Source organism: Brachypodium distachyon, chromosome 2 (assembly GCF_000005505.3).
Source record: "Brachypodium distachyon strain Bd21 chromosome 2, Brachypodium_distachyon_v3.0, whole genome shotgun sequence".
NCBI lineage: Eukaryota > Viridiplantae > Streptophyta > Magnoliopsida > Poales > Poaceae > Brachypodium > Brachypodium distachyon.
This window is the reverse complement of record NC_016132.3, coordinates 45,358,296-45,383,336: the sequence shown is the minus strand read 5'-3', so window position 1 is coordinate 45,383,336 and position 25,041 is coordinate 45,358,296. Positions and strand designations below refer to the sequence as shown.

General features: G+C 45.0%; 3 protein-coding genes across 4 annotated transcripts; all 3 read right to left on the bottom strand.

The window, feature by feature from the left end:
- Window positions 1-8,913: 8,913 nt before the first annotated feature.
- On the bottom strand, window positions 8,914-11,975 carry LOC100832148 (GDSL esterase/lipase At1g28600). Its single transcript, XM_003569410.4, has 5 exons — window positions 11,624-11,975; window positions 11,298-11,516; window positions 10,388-10,536; window positions 9,999-10,275; window positions 8,914-9,521 (listed from the first exon to the last, which is right to left on the bottom strand). The coding sequence occupies exons 1-5, from the start codon at window positions 11,877-11,879 to the stop codon at window positions 9,235-9,237; spliced, it is 1,188 nt and encodes a 395-aa protein (XP_003569458.1). The 5' UTR covers window positions 11,880-11,975; the 3' UTR covers window positions 8,914-9,234.
- LOC100831850 (GDSL esterase/lipase At1g28600) lies at window positions 11,893-19,477 on the bottom strand. Of its 2 annotated transcripts, XR_002963167.1 has the most exons (7): window positions 17,192-19,477; window positions 16,877-17,095; window positions 14,657-14,805; window positions 14,284-14,560; window positions 13,211-13,473; window positions 11,991-12,408; window positions 11,893-11,914 (listed from the first exon to the last, which is right to left on the bottom strand). XR_002963167.1 is itself a non-coding variant. In XM_003569409.4 (6 exons), the coding sequence occupies exons 1-6, from the start codon at window positions 17,478-17,480 to the stop codon at window positions 13,031-13,033; spliced, it is 1,275 nt and encodes a 424-aa protein (XP_003569457.3). In that variant the 5' UTR covers window positions 17,481-19,477; the 3' UTR covers window positions 12,778-13,030. The 2 variants fall into 2 exon arrangements, 1 of the variants encoding a protein (XP_003569457.3); XM_003569409.4 differs by lacking the exons at window positions 11,893-11,914; window positions 11,991-12,408 and adding an exon at window positions 12,778-13,108.
- A 1,896-nt stretch (window positions 19,478-21,373) lies between these two features.
- Window positions 21,374-24,999, bottom strand: LOC100831548 (malate dehydrogenase 1, mitochondrial). Its single transcript, XM_003569408.4, has 7 exons — window positions 24,650-24,999; window positions 24,397-24,570; window positions 23,504-23,672; window positions 23,350-23,411; window positions 22,747-22,871; window positions 22,543-22,660; window positions 21,374-21,842 (listed from the first exon to the last, which is right to left on the bottom strand). The coding sequence occupies exons 1-7, from the start codon at window positions 24,881-24,883 to the stop codon at window positions 21,702-21,704; spliced, it is 1,023 nt and encodes a 340-aa protein (XP_003569456.1). The 5' UTR covers window positions 24,884-24,999; the 3' UTR covers window positions 21,374-21,701.
- Between the last annotated feature and the right edge of the window lie 42 nt (window positions 25,000-25,041).

The following is a 25,041-nucleotide window of genomic DNA, read 5'->3' as shown; positions in this document are numbered from 1 at the left end:
TCCTATGTACGTAAGTATCTAGTAGCTAGCTAGCAGGAGAAAGATAGATGCGGCTTGATGAAGAACAAGAGTAGTCTGAGATCTATCGATTTCTCGTTTTGCATATCCCAGATGACTTCCTTTTGCTCCCCCTTTATAGAAACACGATAATTAATTATAATTGATATCATTAAGTATTACAGCCTGGTATACAACCATGCTAAATGTCCGTGCTCTGCTACGAAATTAATAATTAGTATTACGCATGAGTTGTTTAAATATGTGTTGCTCATATTTTTTTAAATTTCTAATAAATAAGAATTATGTCAAAATATTATTTTTGAAAAAAAACAAATATCCTGAAAGTCATGAAAACCAATCAAGCATGGTCAAAAGATCGTGCTACGCATAGAATGAGTGGCAATTAGATGATTCCGTAGTCATTAAGGGTAGTCTCGTTGCAGTGAACTCATGACCACCAACTCAGATCTTTATAAGTGTAAAGAAATCGGAGTAAATTGCACAAAGACAAATATCTAGCGCTCTGGTAACAAATACCACAAATCCGAAGGCTTTTAATTGATACTCACAAGAACACTGCTACGCATACGATGGTTTTGGTACGATTCATGTACGATATATAGTCTAGATCAAGCTGCTTATTTGCTTGGCAAACAAAAAGTGACCCTCAGATTTACTGTGTTACCAAAGTCGTACTCACCATCATCGTACATACAGTAATTCCGTACCACAATTTCTATGCTAATGAGTAACGAAAAACCCGAAAGTGACCGGTCTTCCCGAGTTAATCGCCGTAGCCCACATGCCATACACAGGAGCCTAATTTCTGGATGAGGTGCAACAGAAACGGCTTGAGCCGAGATAGGAGCTGAGCCGGCGAGGCAATCAGGCAATGGGGCGTCGACCAGGCCGGCGAATCCGCCGCCGACGAACTGCTCCCCCATGGCTGAGCTGTTAACAACCTTTTACTCACATGAATCTATTATTCATCAATTAGGATTACAAGCCATGGATTCATAGAGTTCTAGAGCTTAGATATGAAGAAGAGAAGGAACGTGAGGAGGAAGAAGACAAAAGCAGGGAGGCCGAAGCCGTCCAGTTCCTAGCCATCTTCCTGCAGCCCATGTCTCGGTATTTGTAGCAGCTTGGTAAGTAGAAAGCGGGCCAGCCCAGTCCATGTCCATTTGCCGAGCCGATGCGTAGGTAGTATGCTAACATTCCCCATTCCTTAAAAGACGGCTTGCCCCCAAGCCGCCACCAGACGGAACCACCAGGATCCCATGGAATGGTCGAACCAGCCTTGTCACCATCTTTCTCAACATGATATCCACTGGAAAGAATTACACTGCCTCTGGAATCCAAGCAATCCATAGCACCTTGCTCAGAGGTGTTGTACCATGCAATTTTCCAGCACAGAGAAGCAGAATCACTAAGGCAAGCCTGTCCAGTATAGCATGATTGCACCAAATACTCCAATATTGTAGGACTGATGATGGCCATAGCTGAACCTGCTGTCAAGAGTATATACATGGACCTGCAGTAATTAGTCTTGTAGTAGCTCATGTAGCACTGCCACTGCTTCCAAGAAGACCAGGGCTCACACAATTGCAAAGAGGAAGCCAACAGCTTCATGAACTTGGAACTGGAAATAAACTCTCCTTGATTGGCATATATGTTTTGCAATGTTGTACCAGCACTAGCAATATCAAAAAGAATAATGCACTCATTTCCTTCTGGGCACAACGTGTACCATATGCTGGCTCAATGAATGGCCTGTAGCAATCAGAAAAACAGAATGCAAGCCACGGAATTGTTTTTGATGTGTCGAAGGATATGGTATGTAAGGTTCAGGATACTGCCACTGAAAATTGCTCCGGACAGTAGAAGACCCCAATAGAAAGTCCTCAAAGGCCACTCGTTCAACACAAATTGTAATATAAATCGGAGCACCAACAACAAGACTATCCTCATATTGCCTAACAAATATCCCGACACTGTCGAACTGATACTGGAGCAGTTCTACATAGATGCCCGGACAAGAATTCTTGGCTATCACAGTCCCACTTGAACAAGACAATTGAATCAGCCAAGAAAAATATTTTTGGTTGCTTGCATACCTTCGTTTCTGGTTATGGTTGTAACTGAGAGTTGAATCCTCATCCAGGCTCTTAACATATGCATCCAAAGCAATATCTCTGCCTATGATAGGATCATTGGACCTGGATGCCCTTTTCGGCTTCCCTGGGTCCCATTGCAGAGAGGAAATTGAGCTAGTTGTTGCACAACCGAGAACTGAACATCTGCTACTAAACTTGCCCTGAAGGTGATCCATAGATGTGTGGTATGAGAAGATATGTTCCTTGGTCTCCAACATTGTCAACTCCAGCAACTTAAGGGGCAGAGCTACCTCGTACATGTTCACGATTTTCTGACCATGGACACCGAGTGCGGCCGAAGCAAGTGACATTGCAGACAAGCTGGTAATGAAGCTGTGATCAATCGCTGCGCCGTTGTTGGTCCCCAAGTTGATGAAAGAGACAACGGGGCTACCCTGTAGCACACCTTGCAGGCACCTTGGCAATCATTGAGATGCCTTCGTCTGGAGTAGCCATCGGCGGCACACAGACCACCACACCAACAATGGCCAGTGTCCGTATGGGCACTGAACACAGATGTTGCGCAACGAGGTGGATGTTGCTGTCTCCAGTAAGCCCGGCGAGCTGCTGATCGCCCTCACATGTCGTCCAAGAGGTCGCTCCAGAGCTCGTGTTGCCAGCTGCACATAAGCACAAACAGGTGGCGCGTAGCGGGTGGGCGAGGTAATCGTCATGTGCCACGCACGTGCAAGCTGGGGACACTATCACCCAACCAGGCTCCACCGTCGTGGTGATGGAGGCAGCCCCCACATGGAAGTCACCGGTGCGATTTGAACTCGCCAACACACTGCAAGCAGCCGAAGCCGCTTCGCCAAGCACCCCATATGCCTCCACCGAAGCAGCCGGAGAACTCATGTCCCTGGCTGGACATAATGACGAACAGGTAGCGGGCGACGCGAGGTTGAGGTTGAGGTTGAGGTCCTCATGCTGCCCCACGGGCGCAGCCAGAGCGGAGGTCGGCGTCACACTCGTGTGGCCTGACGAGGGCTCTGTCCTCGTGGTACCATAGGCAGGCGCCCCAACGTCGAGGTTATTGATCGTCTGGGAGGATATGGCGTTGTCGATGAGCGAAGCAGTAGAAGCAGCGGAGGATTGTGACGCCTGAATTGCTGTTGCAATAGCCGCAAACACATCCGAGGCCACCTGCGCCGCGATGCTTGGAATGCGCGCAGTGAACTCGGCGTGACGCCGTGCGGCCTGATCCCCCCACCCTTGAAGGCGCTGCCTCCTGTGTTCCTTCACCAACGCGAAGTAACGATCCGGCCAAGCAGCCCAGGCGGATCCAATTAAACGACATGGCTGGAGAGGTGGATCCAGACTTGGACGTGGAGAAGAATGTTTGGCTCCAATTTGGTCGTGGTTGGGGATCTAGGGCTCCGGTACCAGAATGTTAACAACCTTTTACTCACATGAATCTATTATTCATCGATTATGATTACAAGCCATGGATTCATAGAGTTCTAGAGATTAAATATGAAGAAGAGAAGAAACGTGAGGAGGAAGAAGACAGAAGCAGAGAGGCCGAAGCCGTCCAGTTCCTAGCCAAGTCTTCCTGTAGCCCATATCTCGGTATTTGTAGCAGCTTGGTAGGTAGAAAGCTGGCTGGCCCAGTCCATGTCCATTTGCCGAGCCGATGTGTAGGTAGTACGCTAACACGAGCTCACAAACCTCTCTCCTTCTCTCTCCCTCTCTCTGGCTTTGTCTGCGCGCGGATCGATCGGACCATTTCCCCTTCCAAATCCAAGCCTTCTTCGTCCGCCGCCACCTTCTCCGTGGTCGCTGCCGCGCTCGTCGAGGCCCGCCGGCGCCGCCACTCCAGAGGGTGTCGGGACGGAGCTCCGTGGGGAGGATGGCGCAGCACGTTGCACGCTGCTTCGGCGGGTAGTTCAGTTGTGGTCGACGGCGCAAACTGAGCGGCAGGGAAAATCCGGAACCGCCGCCCCGTGCCTGATCACCATGGGCACGTTGAAGCCCACGACGAGGCTGACGCTGTACCCGGCCACGTCCGCGCTCCCGCCGTCGTGGACCTGGATCTGCGCCACGGTGGCAGGCGGCGCGACGCCCGCGCCGCAGTTCGCGCCGGCACCGGCGCAGCTTGTGCGCGCGGTGACGCGGCCGGCCCAGACGGTGGGTGCGTGGGAAGGGGACGGAGACGGAGAGGAGCGTGTTGGTGTCGAGGCACACGGCGTTGACGCTGCGGAGCGGCGCGGGCACGAGGGAGGAGGAGGCTGCTTGTGCGCGGGGCATCGGGGCAGCTGTGAAGCGCGGCCATGGTGCAGGTGATGCTGGTAAGAGAGAAAAACAGCCGGTGAGAGAGAGAAGGGCAACTACATTTGGGCTGGACTGGCTCAAGATGGGCGAGAGACTTGAGCCAACAAAAACATTACTCGCGCGTGGGCCTGAATCTTTAACATGGCCAAACCAGTTTCGGGGTCATCTATCTGTCTATCCCTAATGAAACAAGCAGAAAGGTTTTCTTCGTCATTGTCCGCAATGCATCAATTTTCGTGCCTATCCTAATTTTCGTGTCTCCTTACACTCCATCGGATCTTCCTTTGCCTAAAAGCAGGAAGGTTTTCTTCGTCGTCGTCCGTCATGCATCAATTTTCGTGCCTGTCCTGATTTTCCGTGTCTCCTTACACTCAATCGAATCTTTCTTTTTCTATTCCCACAGCGCTGCCTTCTCGGGCCGCCACCGCCGACTCAACTGCCCGCGCAGCACCTTCCTGCGGTGACCGCTCTGGATACGCGTCGGCACCGGATTAGATTCCCGTGCAAGAAACAAGCAAAGGGGTCTAGGGCTGACCGGCGCTATCCACCGCCGCGCGGTTCCTCGTGCACTGCGCCACCACGTGCTCCGTGACCTTCTTCTGACGCCAGCCACAGCCGGCGGACGGCTTGGACTGGGTGCCATGTCCGTGGCCGCGGCTGCTAGCATCAGCCCCAAGATCATTTTGATTGAATGTCCAATTATATTGTTATGCTTTGTATAAACATGAATTTTCGTGTGCACATGTTTAAGAGACCGTGGCAACGCACAGGCACTGTGCTAGTTTATTACTCATTGGTGTTGGAGTTGTGGATATCGGTTAAAATTATCTGGGTTTGTGGTTTTCTGTTACAAGAGCCGCTAGATATGTGTTTCTCTGAAAATACTCATTAAATGGGCCGGATATCATGATATACATACGTGCAGTGTTGATATCTGAAAGAAGAGATACGATTTTGATGTAATCAGTGATCATCCGCGTGTGCAAGATATTCAGCAAGTAAAAACGTGAAGCAAGCAAAAACGTGCATTATTTACACGGTGCAACGCAGGATCGATTGTGTAAATAAACGAGGAATGATTTTTAGATACACCATTTTTGTTGGACCATTAATAATTTCCTTCTTTTGTACAATCGCTGATAACATATTTGACCATTTAGAGGGCGACAATTAATGTGGTAAACTTTATCAACGCTAGTTAACGCAACCAAAAGACCAATCTGATGAAAGAAGATAGGCAATCCACTTATACTTCAACAAACCTGGACTGGAAATACTGGCAGTTGTGTAAAAGGATACAATAAAAAAGAAACAAACAATGCGAACTGAGCGTAGGTCAGGTGGTTGGTTTCTTGTGGTGGAACTAGCCCACCCAGGTTCAAGTTTCCGACTTGACATGAGTGCTCGCGTTGTTCAAGTTTCCGACTTGACATGAGTGCTCGCGTTGTTTTGGATTTATTCCAGGACCTAACTGACGTTGTGCTTTCAGTAGGAGTGACGTATCCGTCAACTACGAGGCGTTTGTGATGACTTCTTCAATCTCAAGATAATGTGCCGGACCAGTCTCTTGGAGGTGGTTCTAAGGGTGAGTGTGCGTGCATACTTGTGAGCGGCTGGATGTGTACTGTGTTTCTTAAAAAAAACAGCTATTCTAATATGTGCTTCCAAGTAAGTGTGTGCACGCACAACTAATCCTCACGTGTGTCGGCACTTACAACGGGGTTATTAGAGATTAGGTCATCGCCAACAACTTCCCATTATTTGGTTCTGCATAATTTTATCTTATAAAAGACTCGCTCTCCCCAAATCTGTCTTCTCGAGCGGATTCCTCAAATCTATCCCCTACATTTCACTCTCTTGTTTTTTTTGTAATTTTTTGTAACTAAACTACATATTTGTATGTCTCTTGTGTCCACAATTCCACATGGAAGCAGATCAGGGTACCAAAGTGCATAGATTAAACTTTTCACTCTGCTGGTGGGGTAGCTGGAGGATTATATATGCGATATCTTAATTGAGAGACTACACACGCATCGTAGGTGCATACTATTTGAAATTTTTGTTTCATTCCAAACACATTCGACCAATCTAGCATTTCATTGAATTTTGTCTAGCCAGCGGTTTCCCCAGTTCCTACAATCACAAACTTTTGAAAATTAATACCACTGACTGGCACGGCACGAGCAAGACTTGTTTGACCCGTTTCATATTACTATAGTCTTTGTTTGTGGCCCTGCGAGAATGTGTGGATTACAACTTTTTGCTGACAAAATTGACATATCAGCTCCTGGGCTGAGGTATCATGTCGAGCATGTGTATCTTTTCTACAAAATTTCATATTTTGAACGTTGGATTTTCAAAGAACAAAGACATAATAGCACCTTGGTAAAATGGGAGCATACAACTGTACAAGAGATTGCAATATCTTTTCTGCATACCCCTCGACTTCTTCTCCTTTCTCTAGCTTTGACTCCTCCTTGCCCTTTCGAGGTGACACTATCATGTCTTGTGTCCTGTGTCCATGACCCATGAGTGTATAGGCGGTGTAGAGGAGATTGCCCTTTTGAAAAGAATTTTCTTGAAACACACTTGAATGAAAACTTCTCCAAGTCCAAGGTATTGCCTAACTTCGCTCTTTATACTACGATATTCATGTGACTGAAAGCACTGAGATATAAAAAGAGTACTCCATCCGCCCAACAAAAAATATCTCAACTTTGACTAAATTGAATGCATCTATATAAAATTCATTGTCCCTCCCCCCTCGCCTCGCCCACCCCCAATACCATCATGTGATACATTCAAATTTTTACAAACTTGAAACATGTTTTGTTGGACGGAGAGAGTACTTAATTTTATCATAACTTTCCAATCTTCCTAGGGGTCAGTTGATATCCGTCTCCCTTATCCTTCATTCGGGACTAACTTAAAAAATAAACGCCAAGTAACTCGTTAGTCCCTTTAACACACTGTCATTGATAAGTCCAAAATCAACTAGGGATCATAGATGTACTTCTGCATAAAGAGTTTTTTTTTTCCAAAAGGAAGGGAAGCCTCGGCTGGAGAGCATCTTGGTGCACCCTAAATCTGATTGATTTCTGATACTCCCTCCGTTTCATATTAAATATTAAATGACTTCCTATTACATGTATCTGTTCATTTTCAGGCATAGATACATTTATATTTGGACAAATTTGATTCACTTAATATGGGACTGAGGGAGTACTAATTCTTCTTGTTTCCTAGGCACCCTAGATTGATTACTAGATTTGATTGATCCTCGGTATTAATTAAAGGTACTTCCTCCGTTCCATAATACGAGTCATGCACGCATTTCAAGATCGTCAATTTAGCTAACTAAATATAAATAAAATAATTAAAAAATTATATCATTATGTACTTTTTGTTAAGAAACATACATATTTAATTAATCAAATTGATAATTTAGGGATGCGTGCGTGCATCATGGGACGGAGGGAATAATAACACTGTGGTACAAAAACTTGTATCAAATGAGTAGTTTAGTACAACAATTTGAAAAATGGAACCAAGTGCTCCTTGCAATGCAAGTGCAAAGCGGCCGTTTTAGTCTCAATTGAGCCACGTGGCTGCCACGCCGGACTCTGCCAGGTTTGTTTTTTTGCGTTAAAGCCCTCCGGTATGTGGATTAGGTCGCTTTAGGTACCTGGATTTCGCTGGGGGGTGGTAAATTTGCAACAAAAAAACGTCTGGTTTCTTTTACTTTCCCAGTCGTTGATTACCCCAGAGCGTTTCATCTCCCCTCCCCACCTCGAGCACGTCAGCGGCGATCAATCTGGACTAGGCGGCGGCAGTGACGACGATGTCGCGCAAACTGCAACTCCGGCGGTATGACCAGGGTTCACCGCAGTATGGTATGGCTTTCTTCTCTTTGCCCACTGTTCACCGGCAGCGCCTACGCCACCGTAGCAGTTGACCCCATTTTAAGTCGTTGTACTAAGTTGCTCATGCATTACAAGTTTTTTACTGCGGGTGTTATTACCTCTATTAATTAATCACTTTTGCCACCGCTTCCTATAATCATCATGCGGTAAGTGGAATCAGTTTTTGGCTTCACCAAGATATCAGAGAAGAGTAAACTCACAGTCTGAACCGCGATCAATCAGATGTCTCTAGGAAACAAGCAATGTCTTTGACACCAATGGATGTGGAGAGATCACCATTAAAACTAAGTATATGCAGATAGAAAAGCGCAGCTATTAAATCAAGAGAAGGAAGAGCAAGCAGAAGCAGTACGCTCAAAACTTATGTCGCCATGGATGCAGCAAGGTAATCACGGTGTGATATTCTAACTGATTCGATTTCCAGAAAGTGTTTGGTTTTAAATACACTGGGATTTTGCATAATTACCATTAGATTATCCATTCTAAACCAAATTACTACTCCAAGTCAACAAAGAAAAGTACATAATTACCCACTCTTTAAGGTGCGAGCTATTTTTTCAATAGGCTGTGCCGAAGCAACGGGCATTTATAATATTCCTTCTGTAATGTCAGTTTGTCACACAACTGAACATCTATATACATCCACCAAAAACAAAAATACACAGCACACACTTGTTCTTGGGAAAATCATATGGTCTACAAATACATATATTTGTGTCGCATGTAATGTGAGGGAAGTGTGCTTACCTGCTATTCCGTTTAAAATATCTGTGTGTAGCGTACCGTTTGGCATGGTTAGAATAGCGTAGCGTTTGAAAATACAGAAGCCATGCCCAACATGCGTGTAATTAGGAATCGTCATATCTTTAACCGTAGTTACAGAACTACAAGTCGTAGAGAACCTTGTTGTATTCAACAGAAGAGACATGCTCTGCAAGTTGTCGACATGAACCGGTGGTGGTGAAAATTGCAGGCTGAGTGTATGGACCTCTTAGCAGGCCGTCGGCAATGGCTTTATATACAGCTTCTGTGGGATGAAAGCCATCCCATGAACCATACTTTTGTGGGTCAGAACAGACCTTGTATTCTCCATGTCCACATCCTGCAGCCCTGGACACACCATAAGGTTCTTCTCCTCCACCGCAGCAAGCCACCAAGGGATTCTCGATCTCTGAACAACAGTTATAGCAATGTGGAACAGGGAATCAGCCAGAAAAAAAAAACTGTCGTTTTCGGAGATGGTTGGGAAGTTCTATTTTATTTCCTTTTCTTCCAAGAGAAGAATTTGCCAGATTTCCAAAATTTATGAAATCTCCCGCTTCCGGAGATCTCTATGAGCTCCAATATATATATTTGTGCCGAGAGTTTTTCCTGATTAGAATTTGCTGCTTGCTTGCGAAAAGCAAGGAGGGAGAGAAATTCTTCCTAGTTTTTGAACTCACCGACTGGCGTATCTTATACTACCTCCGATCCTAAATTGTTGTCGAAATATTACATGTGTCTAGACACTTTTTATGAATAGATAGATCCATATTTGGACAAATTTGAGACAAGAATTTAGGATCGGAGGGAGTAGTTGGTAAAAAGTATTATTCATGTACCCCACAAAGTAATTTAATAGTAGAAACTAGAAAGCTTTTGAACTCACCAAATTGTTCAGGGGAACTGTAGATCTCCATAGCAGCTCCATAGTAATCAGCGTAGATGATCGCCACGCCAGGATGAAGCTTTCTCAATTTCTCTAACTCACCCACAAGAAGTTTGTTGTGGTACCGTGAGAACTTGTTCATCCAACGAATGCAACCTGTCTCTGGCTCATAATCTTCAGGCTTATTACTCTTGTACATCATGAGGTACATTGGGATGCATCCAATTGGAAGGTTACCGGGAACTACCAACGTTTGAGCACCCAGCTCAATCAATTCCTGCAAACTCAAGTCGTTTGCATTACTAACTATGTACTCCTGCACTATTTCTCGACTTGGGACTGAATGACAACAATGCCCATGACAACAGAAACAGTAGCAAATGACTTACGGCGATAGTAGAAGCAATTTTGCCAACAACACTTGGGGTGAAGGCACGAATCGTCTTATAGGGCACCCTACTGAGAAGAGGTAGGTTGTAATCATTGCCCCCAATTTCTCCAACCAAGAAGAGAGATCTGTTCATCATGTCTATGCAATCTGTGTGGCAAACATGGTTCTGAATCAGTATATAAACGGTGTTTACAAGAATAGTGCTTAAAATGACAGAAGAAAATGTATTCCGCTGTAGTTTTACAGTAAAAGGCTCAAATCAAGTTTATGACCATTCATTTTATCCCACTAGAGGGCAAAATTTAGAATTATAATCTCTCTGAGAGCAGATTAATTCATTTAAAGTCTTGTTGTATCACCATCAGTTCCTGGGCTTTCGCTGATGTCATGGAAACTGCTTCATGTTGGAACAACTATTTCAAATTTTCCAACTTCCTTTTTTTGCGAATAAAATTTTCCAACAAAGCTGCCTCCTTTGAAAGGAAAATAAACTTCGGTGGTTTATTGTGGAAAAGAATAAAGCAGCCGAACGCTTGATCAAATCTCTGAAACGTCTGCTAACCGGAAATCTGGATACTACAGCTTCAGCTGGGGTGTTCGATGCTGACTGAAACGGACAGCCTTGATGTGGGCGCTGACGCTGAGTACAGGGATCGGCTGTTAGATATAGTCATGCGACGGTGTCACTCGGTCATGCACGATGCAAGGAGTGGAGAACATGAACTGATGTGCACGTCTAGCATACAAAAAAAATGAAGAAATGTTTGGCTGCCTACACGAAATTAGTGGTTGAGTAAGTAGATATACAAGACATCTTCAAAAGGGTACAGATCAAAGCGGGAAGGAGGAGGGAGACTTGATTTTTTTTACTTTTTTTTTGAGGAAGAGGGAGACTTGAATTAGCATACCGGCTAAATCCCTGGGGCAGAGCAGGTCGAGTAGATCGCGGAACCAACCCATCTCCATGTCGAGGTGCACATTGTCAGCCGCGGGCACCCCCCTCTTCCGGAAGAATTCTGCGCTCAGCGCCGAGGCGCCGCCCACTGCGAAGTTGGCCCCGAAGGCGAAGTCCTCGGCGCTACTCCCGCTCCAGTACGGCCGCACGAACGGCAGGCCCAGCGCCTCCGCTGCGCCCACGCAGATTTCAAATTAGCACTATTTCTATGATGCTACTCCGTACTGTAGTTAATAGGTCGATCGGGGTTGACCGTGTGGGTTGTGCCGCGTGCCGTACCGATGAAATCGACGACGAGGCGGCCGTTGGAGAAGCGGCCGGTGGCGTTGTGGAAGAAGGTCTCGCCGTAGGGCGGCCGGAGCGCGGGCTCCCTGGAGTCGTCGGCGTAGACGAAGCGGTAGTTGCCCGTGTCCGCCAGTGAATCCCCAAAGCTGAACACCCGCGGGTAGCACGCCGAATCCGCCCGCGCTGGATGCGCCGCCGCCAGTACCAGTAACGCCACCGCCATCATCGACATTTTGGCAGGGGAAGACATGCCTTCCTTTTTACTCCCGTGGACTCTTGGGGTCTCTGCTCGAGGTGGACGGAGAATAAATCCACATGCCGCCGGGAAGGGGAGAAGACTTCGCAACCAGGTGTCACCAACCTTACTTGTAGCGATGGCTTACGGGTAGGATGGTGGTAGGTAGGGGCCCTCGCTGAATTCAAACTCCACCCGAACTGAGACACCCGAAAAGGACTGAAGAGCATTACCGACGGATGAGCACCACCAGGTCCACGGACAACGACGAAGAGAGAACCCATGCACTGAAATTTCCAGCTACTCCTTATGGGCAAAGGATGGATAATCTCTCGTTCAGTCATGTCCACTTTTTAAATTGTATCAAAGTCGGACACACCATCCTTCTTTATACAAGATTGTGTACCACAAGAAAGCGACTCTCAGAAGAATCATATCATCATGGATCCATTGCTTGATAGTTGATGCCCTCGGTGCTAGTACCCACAGGTCGAATTTATTTCAAAGAAATCTCCTGATGTTAACCCAACTGCTCAACTGAACACTAAGAAACAATTGTATCATCAGGGATCCCCTGTTTTCCAGTTAGGGAGAACTCTCTCTCATCACACAGAAATGCAGTACACAGATACTACTGTAGTTTTTATGTAGGTTCTTCATCCTTTGTCCCTTTTTGGTCACACTAACATTTTTTTCTTCACACAGAAACTGAACACTAACACAACTGAACGTTTTTTTTTCTTCACAAAAATGTGCACCAGGACATAGAGGATTTCAACATATACATATGGTCCTTAAAAAACATTTGCACTTCGCAAACCCTCCTTTGGAGTTTCATTTACCATCTGGGACTTGAAGAATCTGATGTGAGCTCAGGAATAATCGCTAAATTGTGTGAGGGATCAAGAGAACATGGACTTGCTAACCACATTAATTGGTAGAACGGATGTTTACATTTACAACGAACGGAAAATAAATAAGAAGCACCAACATTTCAGCCGCACTAGCCAGGCAGACAAGACAAAGCAAACTATGGGGTTTATTTGCTATTAGTCGTACAGAAGAAAGGACCCTAAGAAGTTAGATACTAGATGCAAACAATTCTAGGAAATAGAAATGTTGGAAATGAGGGGAAACCAACAGAAAACAATATACAAAACCTGTGGCTATAAAAATTGATGGAAAAACAAAAGCCAGCCAATCACTTGGGCAACAATCGTGATCTGTAGAACAGTACTGCAGTTCTGTAATTAGGCAAAAATGTCACGATCCGTAAATCTATCTAACAAATGTATTCTAATTAATAGTGACAAAATGTAATTACAGAGTTACAAGTCATAGAGGACCTTGTGTTCAACAGAAGAGCCGAGCTCAGTAAGCTGTGGACACCCACTGATGACGGTAGCAATTGAAGGCTGTGTGTATGTTCCTCTCAGCAGGCCAATTGCAATGCCCTTATATGCAGCTTCTGAGGGATGGAATCCATCCCATGATCCATACTTTTGTGGATCATGACACACCTTGTATTCTCCATATCCACACCTTGAAGTTATGGACACACCATAGGGTCCTCCTCCACCGCAGCATGCTGCCAAAGGATGCTCAATCCCTGAGTAACAGATGTATTAATGTTAAGCAGGATATCAGCTAGGAAAATGCTATTCTTGATGATTCTGTGTGTTCTTTTCTTGGAGCTCTAAAGCATTTAGTTAATTTATCTTGTGAAACCAACTGGCTAGCCAAATGTGAAACACAATCGAAATGTTGTCATATTTAACAGTTCCTGTGTACAAAATATGCATTTAGGCTGGGTAGCTATCAGGACATCGGATAAAAGAATAGAAGAAAATGCTTAAGAGTAAATGGTGCTACAGTTGTACTCTGATCTTAAAATGATGGCACTTCTGAAAGCTTCTTTTATGTCAATCCAATAGTGAATTGTTAATTTTATGTTACTAGTATTTCACAAGAAATCCAATTAAGCATGCTCCTATGATGTAATTGGCTATTTGCATTATCACAATTCTGCATTTGTCTTTTCTGGGGACGTTGTCTATTGCTATCGACCTCCTGTTTTTCTAGTCATCATTTTTACTATGTGGAATATGTTAGGGAAAAAAATGAAAATAACCTGCCATCAATCTTAATGTCACAAATTAGTTCTCCAGTGTCCCTTTATGAATGTAGAAAACCATTTATGTGGGACGTAAGCGTATAAGATGTAGTCTCTTTGCACAATGTGGTCAGAATAAGAATAAGCTGGTTTGCTAGTTAAAAGCGAGAGAAATCCTTGAATCCTTCTAGTTTTCGTTATATGATGTTATGAACACATGCATACTTTTAGGATGCAATATGCTGATTTGCTGGCACATCTTTGCTAATGTATTTTTCTTGTATCCAAAGGCAACCTTGAACTCACCAAATTGTTCGGGGGAACGGTAGATCTCCATAGCAGCTCCGTAGTAATCGGCATAGATTAATGACACACCAAGATGAAGCTTGCGCAACTTTTCCAGCTCATCCACAAGAAGTTTGTTGTGGTACTGTGAGAATTCGTTCATCCACCTCAGGCAACCAGTCTCTGGCTCATAATCTTCCTTCTTGTCACTCTTGAATATCATGAGGTAGTTTGGGATGCATCCAATTGGGAGGTTGCCAGGAACTACCAACGTTTTGGCTCCCAGACCAATCAATTCCTGTAAACTCAACTTGCATTACTATGTGCTCTTGTATTACATCTCGAGCTGGGACTCAAGATAGTAACAATATAGAAGCAGCAGCAAACAACTCACAGTGATTGTAGAAGAAATTTTGGCAACGACGCTCGGGGTGAAGGTGCGTATCTTCTCAAAAGGCACCCTAGAGAGAAGAGGTATGTTGTAATCATTGCCCCCAATTTCTCCAACCAAGAAGAGTGATTTGTTCATCAAGCCCCTGCAATCTGCTTGATAAACATCGTTCTTAGTCCGCATATAAATACGTAATGATGATATCTCAGTTAAATAAAAGCATTAAGGAAGTCCAAACTTTAGACACTACAGTTAAGGATGTAAATAGCGCCCGTACCAGTGCCGTCAGGCCCGTCCGGCATCGTTTTCCAGCACAAAATATTTTCCCTACTTCGCTGCTTTGGCCTGTATTAGGGGTAAACGGGCCTTAAACGGCTGCCCGTTTACATCCCTAACTACAGATGTTGAACATTCGCAGGCTCACATCAAATTTACAGCTATTCATTTATGGTCCGCTACAACATTATTGGTGTTAAATATTTCCCCAAGCAAAATCACGATAGGTTTACTACTATTAATTCCTGGTCCCATCACAACACGGATGTAGAAATAATCATTTCCCTAACAGAGTATTTCATTTCTGGAGTTGTCGTATCATACCTGTTCCAGGGGTTTAACAATCTCATGTAAAAATCTTTTCATGGGGACCTAATATAATATTTTCTTTTCAATTTTCACCAATAGAATTTTGGAAAACAATAATATGGCAGTAATTTCAGGTGCAAAAACTGAAGCAGCACAAATATCAGCGACGTCTGCAAATATTACTATTGCCAGGGCTGCCTGCAGTTGAGGTTGATGATAATTGATATAGACATTAAAATTGATCCTGAGGCAATACTTGGATAAATTAAAACTAATGCCATCAGTCTTTGACTCACATATACATGACAGATATGATCATTATTGATGATTAATTAGTTTGCCTCTATCGCTAACGATTAGGGCATTTCTTCTGTTTGTAAGAATAAGTTTAGTTTAGTTTTTTTTTTTGCGGGGAAAAGTTTTGTTTAGTTATGGATTCCTAAACTATCCCTTGTCTGTTCCAACTAAAGTACTGTCTTTCTAAGATCTAACACTCTAGATGTGCCTGAAAATGGCAATATATCACCATCCACCACTTAGGAAATAGAAGTAGCCTTGGCTGTCTGTAAATCAAAGTAACTGCTCTAGCAAACTTTCCTCTCAAATTTCAAGCGAATTTTTCTACTTCCATCAATCGAAAACTTATCAAAATGTTGAGAACAAGTGTATGAATACCGCTAACTTATTTTTATAACATGTGACCTTTTGGAACAGAGAAATTCTGGAAGAAAAATGGAGAAATCCAATCTTAAGGAAAGATTCCTAGGTAGGTTTTCTTTTTCTTTTCGAAAGGGTACTATGGGAAGTGTTTGAATGGTAGGATTTCTCAGGCTTTATTTGGATGTTGGTATTGGGGGTGGGCGAGGCGAGGGGGGAGGGGCAATGAATTGAATTGGCCTGGAATACCAATTCACCAAGGAAACTGAATTGGGCCTAAGTTCTAATTCTGTTGTTTGGTTGTTTATTGAATTGGCTATGGAATTCAAGGAACTTTATAAGATAAGAAAAGTTCCATCATATTTTGGAACAATCTCTCATGCTGTTTAGTCTCATGTCAAATATTCCTTTTGACAGTGCATTTTATCTCTTTTTCTCTGATCAAGCAACATCTTTCTTAAATTTCCCGCATTTTACATTTGAGGCATCCAAACATCTAATTTGAGCAAAAACTGTGGCTTTTTTTCCTATCGGATTCAACAAGGAATGAGATTTAATCATTTGTTTTATAGTTACTGTGTTCCAAAGAGTAGTATATATATTGCTTGTTTGCTTCTCAATTGTCTATTCTTCTTTTTGCCTCGGTACTGCTTCTTTGTTCTACATACTACCTCCGTTCCATAATTCTTGTCTCAAATTTGGGCAAAAATAAATGTATCTATTCCTAAAAAGTGTCTAGATACATGTAATATTTCGACAGGAATTATGGAACGGAGGGAGTACGTCCCATCGACGCATTCACCTTGCACCTTTAGAAATCAAACTCTCTTTTTTTGTTGTTCATACTCCACGAATGTAACCACTAGTACCACCACTAGAATTTCTTTCCTTAAGTACGGAGTACTATGAAAGGTCAGGTCAACCTCGTGGTCAGGTCGAAGTAGGGAAGGAAGGAGGGGGGAAGGAAGTAAATTGACATACCAGCCCGGTCGACGGGGCAGAGCAGATCGAGCAGGTTGCGGAACCACTTCATCTCGATGCCGAGGTGCATGCGGTCACCCATGGGCACCCCTCTGCCCCGGAAGAAGTCCGAGCTCAGCGCCATGGCGCCGCCGACCGCGAAGTTGGCCCCGTACGCGAAGTCCTCCACGCTACCCCCGCTCAAGTACGGGCGCACGAACGGCAACCCCATCGTGTCGGCTGCGGCACGCCCACGTGAATTTCAGATTTCAAATCAGTCCTGCGCGGCGCTGCTGCGAGCAGTTGATCGATTGCGTGTGGTTGCGCGAGCCTTACCGATGAAGTCTACGATGAGGCGGCCGTCGGAGAAGCGGCCGGTGGCGCGGCGGAAGAAGGTCTCCCCGTACGGACGCCTGAGCGCGGGCTCGCGGGAGTCGTTGCCGTAGAGGAAGGGGAAGTTGCCCGTGTCCGCCAGCGAGTCCCCGAAGCTGAAGACCCGCGGAACGCATGCCACCGCGGGTGCCCCTCGCGCCTGGAATACAGCGGCCCCCAGTACCAAAACCACCACCGCCGCCGGCGGTAAGAGGAAGCCTCCCCTCCCGGAGGCTGAGGAAGCCATGTTCATGTTCTGTTCGAGGCGGCAGAGAAGAAGTTTTCTACTCTTCTGTGCTCTTTTTGAGAATGGAGAAGTCTTCTGTGCTGATACCCTACGGAGTTGGGGACCGCATGACGCTGAGCCCCGACTTCTACTCTTTTCAAGATTAGAGCGAGCGAGTTTGCCATATAATTTGATGGGAAAAGCATCAGAAATCTAAAACTACCGCGGGGTATCAAGGTGGTTCTTTTATTTCAAACCTGATATCAAGCTGATACTGTAAAGCGAGAAAGCGTGCAACGGAGCACGTCCCCGCCGGCCACCCTGGGCCACACGGCCGCCCGCCCTCAACCTCGCCGCTCGTCTCGTCCCCCAGACAACGACTCGAGAACCCGAGCAACAAAGGACGTCCAACTGGCTGTTGGCTGCCCTCGACCGCATGCAACCTGCCGGCCGTCGAATGCCTCGACATCGCTGTTGTCTGGCTCATCCACGGCATCAACCACGGTTAACATAAAATTGTTTTTGTTTTTTCGAAACCGGAGTCTTAGGGTCTCAATCCATTAATCAAGAAGAAGAGAATTGCCCGTTAATTTACGGATAACCTGGCAAAAACCGGTTCAACATGTTCAAAAGAATGCCGTCATGAAACATGACCGCACACAGAACAACACTAGCCGACCTGACTACCAAGTAACACTCGACACACGCTGCCAAGGAAAAACATCCATCAAGGTCACCCACAAAATGTCATCGTCATCACACATCACTCCCTGAGCTGGCGACTCCGACTTCACCGTAGATAACCACCGACAAGCCCTCGCCTGAACAATTGTACGAAGCCCACATCGGCCTATGCCAAAGAGCCGGTCCACACGTCGAGGACAAGGCGACTCCGATTCTGAGGACAAGCTCCAACAGGGAGAAAGGCAAGCCTTGCGCTGGAGATCGTCGAACATTGAACAACCTTCCGCGAGGCACCTTCGCCACCCAATGTCATCGTACATCGGCAACAGCCCCCTAGGCCGGGGGCTCCGACTTTACTAGAGCTCCGACACCATCACTTCTAGAAGATCACTGCAAGGACGAACCCAAAAGACCACATCGGTCGACGTCGAAGGCCACACCGAGACCCTGCTTCACTTGCCACCATTGTCGTTGCCACACAAATCGCGACGCAAACTCACGCCTCCTTCCACTGGTCCCTCTAGTCGAGCGTCGCCACCATCCGGTCCAAGTAAACTTGGAACCTGGGGTTTCCCTCGGAACTCACCTCGGGGATGGGTGCCAAGAGCAGTGCCACAACAACGCCTCAGAGAAGGTTATGGCGTCCGCGGATGTCACCGTCGCCGGCTCTGGTCAAAGACCGGAGACATGGCTTTCACCTTGCGCTGCCTCGTCACCAACCACCCGAAACCGGCTGGCCCGACCAGCACCTCCACCCGCAGCAACCTTCCGCACCAACCCACGAACCTGCAGATCAGGGCAAGATTGCCCCGATCCAGCCGCCCGACCACCGAGCGCCGCATGGCAGGGTCTCCCAGCCGCCCCCACCACACCTCCACGATGTTGTGGATACGTCGAGGAGCACCACTGCCGGGCTCGCAGAGCTACGCCACCGCGACGCCGCACCTACCGACCCGCGTCGCGCCCAACACCGCCGAAGGCCGCCGCCGCTGTGCTGCCCGGAAACAGCACGCCGCGGCCGCGCGGGCCTGGATCTGTGCCGCCAACCGCCGCCGCACGCCCAGGCGCCACCCGACAGCCCGCTCCTCGCACCGCCGCACGCCTAGGCACCTCCGCTCCGCATCCTCGCCCACGCGCCTCGATCTCCTGCCGCAACCAGCCAACCACGAGAGAGCCCCGCCGCCGCCGTCCGCCGGACGGGCTTTGCCCGCCGGCTTCCTCCGGCGACGGCGAGGGGAGAGGAGCGTTGGGGAGGTCGGGGGCGGCGGCTAGGGTTTCGCCCGAGCCGCCCCAGGAGCGACGCGGACGCTGTGGCTGATGTGCTTTCGCGTGACAGAAAATTGTTGTTAACCAATTTTTTTGGTTTTGCCTATTTAAATGCTAATTCCGGTTAACACCTTTTGGTAACTGAACTTATAAAAAATGAATTTCATGAGTAATCATAAAACCCAAATCATAACGCTGTGAGCTCCTGCGCACTTCTCCACACGCATGCATGTGTTGCCGTGACAATGTTTGTGTTAGTTTGCACACTACAGTGGGTGTTTGTGCATGTGTGCATCATGCAATAGTAAGTATTTGAGAGCATTTGTACTGGTTCATTTTTCAAGATTTAGAATTTTTTGTAGCACATTTCATATGTCCGTTTCACAATCTGTTTTCACCGTTGTCTTCGTATCGACGAGTGCTTCGAATCTATATCCCATCTTGCTATGCTTCAACAAACTTTTTTGAACTCTTAAGTTACCAGGCAATAATGCAAAAGTTACCATCATATTTTGAAATAACTTGTCATGTGATAAGTCTGGTAACTTGTTACCAACAAGGTGGCAGTTTCTTAAATTATTGGATGCTAACTTTATTCATAAGTCACCACCCTATTTTGTTTGAAGTCACCATCCTATTTTGAAATAAGCTACCATGTGATAACTCATTGTTAACACAAATGGTAACTTCATTTATCACCGTCTAGTGACTTCATTTATTATTGAATGATAACTTCGTTTGTCACGGTGGCAACTTCAGTCATAAATTGCCAAAATATTTTGTATGACGTTACCACGTGTTAACTTAGCATTATTAGGGTGACAACTTCATATACCCAATATTATTGGTTGGTAAGTTGAATTCACAAGTTATCCCCACATTTTGTATGAACTTATCTCGTGGTAATTTGTTGATAACATGATGTCAACTTCGTATATTTTTGGTAGTCAACTTTTAACGCGATTTTTTTCCCGAAACATAGCAATATGTGGTCTAGTTTTGTAGATCTTGTCGAGACAAAGCTAATCGTGAAGACGGATCGTAAATCGAGCAAAGGATTTGAAAGTTAGAACATTTTAAAGATTCAATTTGGCAAAGTAAATGCACGCATGCATATATTTTCAATTCACCTACATGCTATTGCTTGTATCGCTCATGGCAGGCCTGATGCCTTTGTTTTGTGCCATGCGTGGTAAGCGCGGCGTGTCTAACGATCATAAAATTGGTTTATACCGAATGCTCAGACCTAGTGGACGCCTTACTGTGGGCCCTGCATGATAGAATAGGAGGAATTTGATCTTCTTTCCTGGCATGTTGACGATTTACAGTTTACAGTTTCTGTAATCGCAATGGATCATTTGTGAACCTACAATATATATTTTTCCCGAAAGAAAAAAGAACCTACAAATTTTGAACCAAAATCTATGTACCTTTGATGCTATTTTTATAGTTGGTCGTATTTCAGAAATATGGTTCAAAAACTTCTCTGGCAGGCTCCCTATCCTATTGTCTATTTTTTAGGCTGTCCACAAAAGTAAAGTCCATGTCACCTAAAATCGACAGTACAATATAGAGAATCAGATTTCAGAATCAACGGAAGAGGATAATTATTTATAAAGAATCACCTACAAGAATAGAATACAGTACTCCCTCCAATATAAGTGTTTTTGATTTAGTACCAAGTTGTACTAAATCAACGACATTTATTATGGATTGTGGGGAGGGAGTAGTAGATAACCAAATTTGAGATATGCAAGAACTCGTTAACACAGAATGCAATTAATGTAAAGGAAATTTTGCTTTCACAAAGTGGCGAATCAAATACCTTGATTGCTTGCCGTCTCAAGAATCTGCAAAGTAAGTTTGCTTGTGGCATAATCAGTACTAAAGCATAGGCCATAGAGGTATGTCCACACTTTCAGAATAAAGCACAGACAGCAATAGCACAGAAGACATTGACACGCAGAGAATGACATTTGCAAATAAAAACCACCACAGGAAGTCATTAGAGTTAGATACTCTAGTTGCACTTGCAAGCACTTCAGAGGCAATGCTAACTGAAAGGCGCAAGTGATCAACTGTTAGTTTAATGAACGGATTCAAAACTTGACACAAACTTGGTCTCCTCAAGTACAAGTGTTCTGTTTGGCATTACGCCGCCGCATTTTTATTGTGAAGCTCAAATCCCTCACGCAAGCTGAAATCACTCACGCCCACATGATGGGCAGAAAAGCACTGAACCAAATCGACAGACCCCTCAACTAGATTTGGGTTGCTATAATGTGCAAAATGGCCTAACTAATTAGCGTTTGCAAACTTGATGCCCTTCTCAATTGATGACTTGAGCTCACCCTTGAGACTTTCCAACCCTTCCTTCTCAAAGTCCGACAGCTGGCCCAACCCAAGCACTTCCTCGACTCCATTCTTCCCAAGCCTCACCTGTTAGTTCAGTGGATCATTAAATTCCCATCTATGACTCACATGCTATATTTATAAAGTAAACCAACATCAAAAGGACCAAGCCTAGAATCAGTCAACCATATAACATTAAGCATAAAGCATACTCTACCAGATTTAACACAAAGTGCGCTTTGTTTCAAAGAGTTTTTGTCTCCATCGAACTACAAAATGGCAGAAATAACTATAGCTGTTGATTATTGGGCAACAGGGAAAATGGCGAGGCCTACCATACCAAATAAAGTATGTCAAAGCTGGTTTCTTTTTTGAAGCAACACTGGAAAGCAATTCTAGTGGCATATCATACTGTCAAACTAAGTACATCATGCTCTTTCCAGCAATTATAACAGCTGCACAACCAGCTGACCACAATATTGAGATCAATGAAAATGCAAACCTGTAAAGATAGCAATTCCATAAAGTTTGACAAGTACCATTAAATATATTGCAAACACAAAATAATCAAAAGGATTTAACCACCCAGTTGTCAGAAAAGGAAGCAACATTATACATTTATAAACAGGTTGCAATGTAAAACCATATGCATCACAACAAAACACCGCGCGGAATATATAGGCTATTGTTTTTTTGCTACTAGATCGCATTGGAACCATCTAGATTTACTTCGCATGTAAATCACAACTGCAACAAACAAAGAGAGTAGCCAAAAATGCACATGTACCTTGGAGGCAAAGAATGGCAGTTCTGTGATAGTTGATTGCACATAGGAGCATTCGACAATGTCAGGAACTCCATTCAGACCCTTCAAGCATGCATCTCCAAAAACTGCACCAGCATACCTACAATGGTATTACCATGTTTATTAGCAAAACAAGTAAACACATGGCAATAAGTGTGCATGGTTTTTTCTTATATTTTGACTTACGCCATGGACAAGGTTGCTGATCCCTTTCCGGCCTTTGCCTCAACAACTTCTGTCCCACCATCCTGTGTCCTCTTGGTGAGGGCCTTGATTTCTTCAGCAGACAATGCATTAGATGCAGGAGTTGCCTGTTAAAAAAAGGTTCCTTCAGTTAAGTTCCCTGAGTTAGGGGACAACCCAAATGTACACTATTCAACTACTTCACAATCATGAACAGACAGAAAGATAACAAAGTTCTTCACCTTGCTATTTATAATTGTGTTGTTTGCATTAGGCTAAATTGGCTACACGCCTACACACTTCTGTCCACCAAAATATAGTCAGTCATGAGCAAGAATGATAGAATAGGTTTGATATTGGTTTTGATGCATAATTGACCTCTGCACTTCACATTTCATCATCTGAGCAAATGGGCATTAATTTGTTACTTGGGGTTTGATTACATATGCCATAACATAATACAGCCAAAGAATCTAATGAACAACACAAACCTGTCTTTTAAACAAAATACAACACGTTTCTCATTTTATGAATATAAATGTGGATTACTATTGAAGACGGTGTTGAATCATTTATTTACACACCAAGTTCATCAAAGCTCAATACCTGTGAGAACAGTGGAAGGATGGTTATACCCGCATGACCACCAACAACAGGGACATTCACACCTGCCAAAAAATTCATTACAGTTAAAGGACTAAGTGACAAGAATACTGCAACAATACCCTTAGTCGTCAACAGTTAAGTTCTGTATCATTACCAGTAACTGGTACATTGGCCTTCCCAGCATAGAAAGTCTTGGCACGAACAACATCGAGAGTGGTAACACCAAATAATCTCTTCTCATCATAGGTTCCAGCCTTCTTGAAAACTTCGGCAGCAATTGGAACAGTTGAATTCACTGGGTTGCTGATCATGTTGATAAGAGCCTAAGATACAAATCAAATCAAATAAGCAGCAATATGTGCACAAATGAACTTAAGCAGCAAAAGAGGTAGTTAGGCTATCAAATGTATCATGTAACACATAAAGATTTCCTGACACAACATACACTGAAATTTGATACATTGTGAGCTAACAGACTGATTTTTTCAATGACAACATAATATATTTATTATCATTTCTTTTCGGTTGAAAAATGTAAATAAGAGGTTTAACAAATGGGCAGAAAAAACATAGGACAAACGGATATGTATATAAAGACAGTCCATATCATAATATATGCCTAAGAGTCAACATAGAAAAAAGATAAGTTCTAAGAGAAAACAGCGAGGCAAACCAGGGTAACACTGAGCTAGTTTTCATTTGTCAAGCTAATACACAAAAGAATCAGAAAGCAATTAAGTTTTGCATCAACAAAAAGTAACATAACAAGGGACCAAATTATCTAACAGGAGATCGGAAGTGCTAGCGCCAAAAAGGCAGACATGTTGCTGCCCATTTGGAAGACATGTACTGGTCTGAGTGTTGATAACCAAACCATGTTCACTTTACAAATTATATTGTACAGTAAATAAAATTATCAGTACGGAGTGCCCAAGCCTTCCATACGCCCTAGATTGATCTGTAGTGACTGCGCACCCACGGAAGCCAGAACAATCAACAGCGCGAGTAAATCAGCGACAGGTCTATATTCCATGAGAGTTAACATACATTGGGACAGTACTTGGCGATGGCGGTGCAGAGGTTCTTAACGATGCCGGCGTTGATGTTGAAGAGGTCGTCCCTGGTCATGCCAGGCTTCCTCGGGACGCCAGCCGGGATGATCACCAAGTCCGCCCCCTCCAACGCCTCAGCGAGCTGTTCGTCCCCCATGAACCCCTTCACCTGCCAAAATTCAGAACATGCGCTATTAGATCCGACCGGACTGATTAGTGCCGGGAGGGCGATGGCGCGCGTGGGGTACCAGGGCAGGGGAGTTGATGTGGGAGATGTCTGCGGCGACGCCAGGGGTAGCCGCGATATCGTAGAGGGAGAGGGAGGAGACGAGGGGGTTCAGCTTCATGAGGAGGGCCAGAGGCTGCCCGATGCCGCCGGCCGCGCCGAGGATGGCCACCTTCCGCTCCGGCTGCCCGGACGCGGAGGAGTAGCTGCGGCGGCGGAGGAGCTGGGCGGCGGATCTCATCACCGACGGCCTCATCGTCGCTGGTTTCGGCGGTGCGTGAGATCTGGATCGATGGAGGCGAAGGGAGAAAATACGGACGGGGGGAGGGGAAGTGTTGCTGTTGTTTGTAGATAGAGATAGAGTCAGCACAGAGGTCGATCTAGATGGGATCTTAAGAAGTCGTTAGCAAAACT

What these genes read in the sequence shown, in the direction of transcription:
- LOC100832148 (XM_003569410.4), bottom strand. Translation starts at nt 11,879, where the DNA reads ATGTCTTCCCCTGCCAAAATGTCGATGATGGCGGTGGCGTTACTGGTA. An exon ending in CTGCCCCAGGGATTTAGCCG is followed by an intron (nt 10,537 to 11,297) that starts GTATGCTAATTC and finishes TTTGCCACACAG; the next exon opens with ATTGCATAGACATGATGAAC. An exon ending in AAATTGCTTCTACTATCGCC is followed by an intron (nt 10,276 to 10,387) that starts GTAAGTCATTTG and finishes TTGAGTTTGCAG; the next exon opens with GAATTGATTGAGCTGGGTGC.
- LOC100831850 (XM_003569409.4), bottom strand. Translation starts at nt 17,480, where the DNA reads ATGAACATGGCTTCCTCAGCCTCCGGGAGGGGAGGCTTCCTCTTACCG. An exon ending in CCTCATCGTAGACTTCATCG is followed by an intron (nt 17,096 to 17,191) that starts GTAAGGCTCGCG and finishes GGCGTGCCGCAG; the next exon opens with CCGACACGATGGGGTTGCCG. An exon ending in GCTCTTCTGTTGAACACAAG is followed by an intron (nt 13,109 to 13,210) that starts GTCCTCTATGAC and finishes GCCTAATTACAG; the next exon opens with AACTGCAGTACTGTTCTACA.
- LOC100831548 (XM_003569408.4), bottom strand. Translation starts at nt 24,883, where the DNA reads ATGAGGCCGTCGGTGATGAGATCCGCCGCCCAGCTCCTCCGCCGCCGC. An exon ending in GGCCAATGTACCAGTTACTG is followed by an intron (nt 23,412 to 23,503) that starts GTAATGATACAG and finishes ATTTTTTGGCAG; the next exon opens with GTGTGAATGTCCCTGTTGTT. An exon ending in TGCCATTCTTTGCCTCCAAG is followed by an intron (nt 21,843 to 22,542) that starts GTACATGTGCAT and finishes CTGAACTAACAG; the next exon opens with GTGAGGCTTGGGAAGAATGG.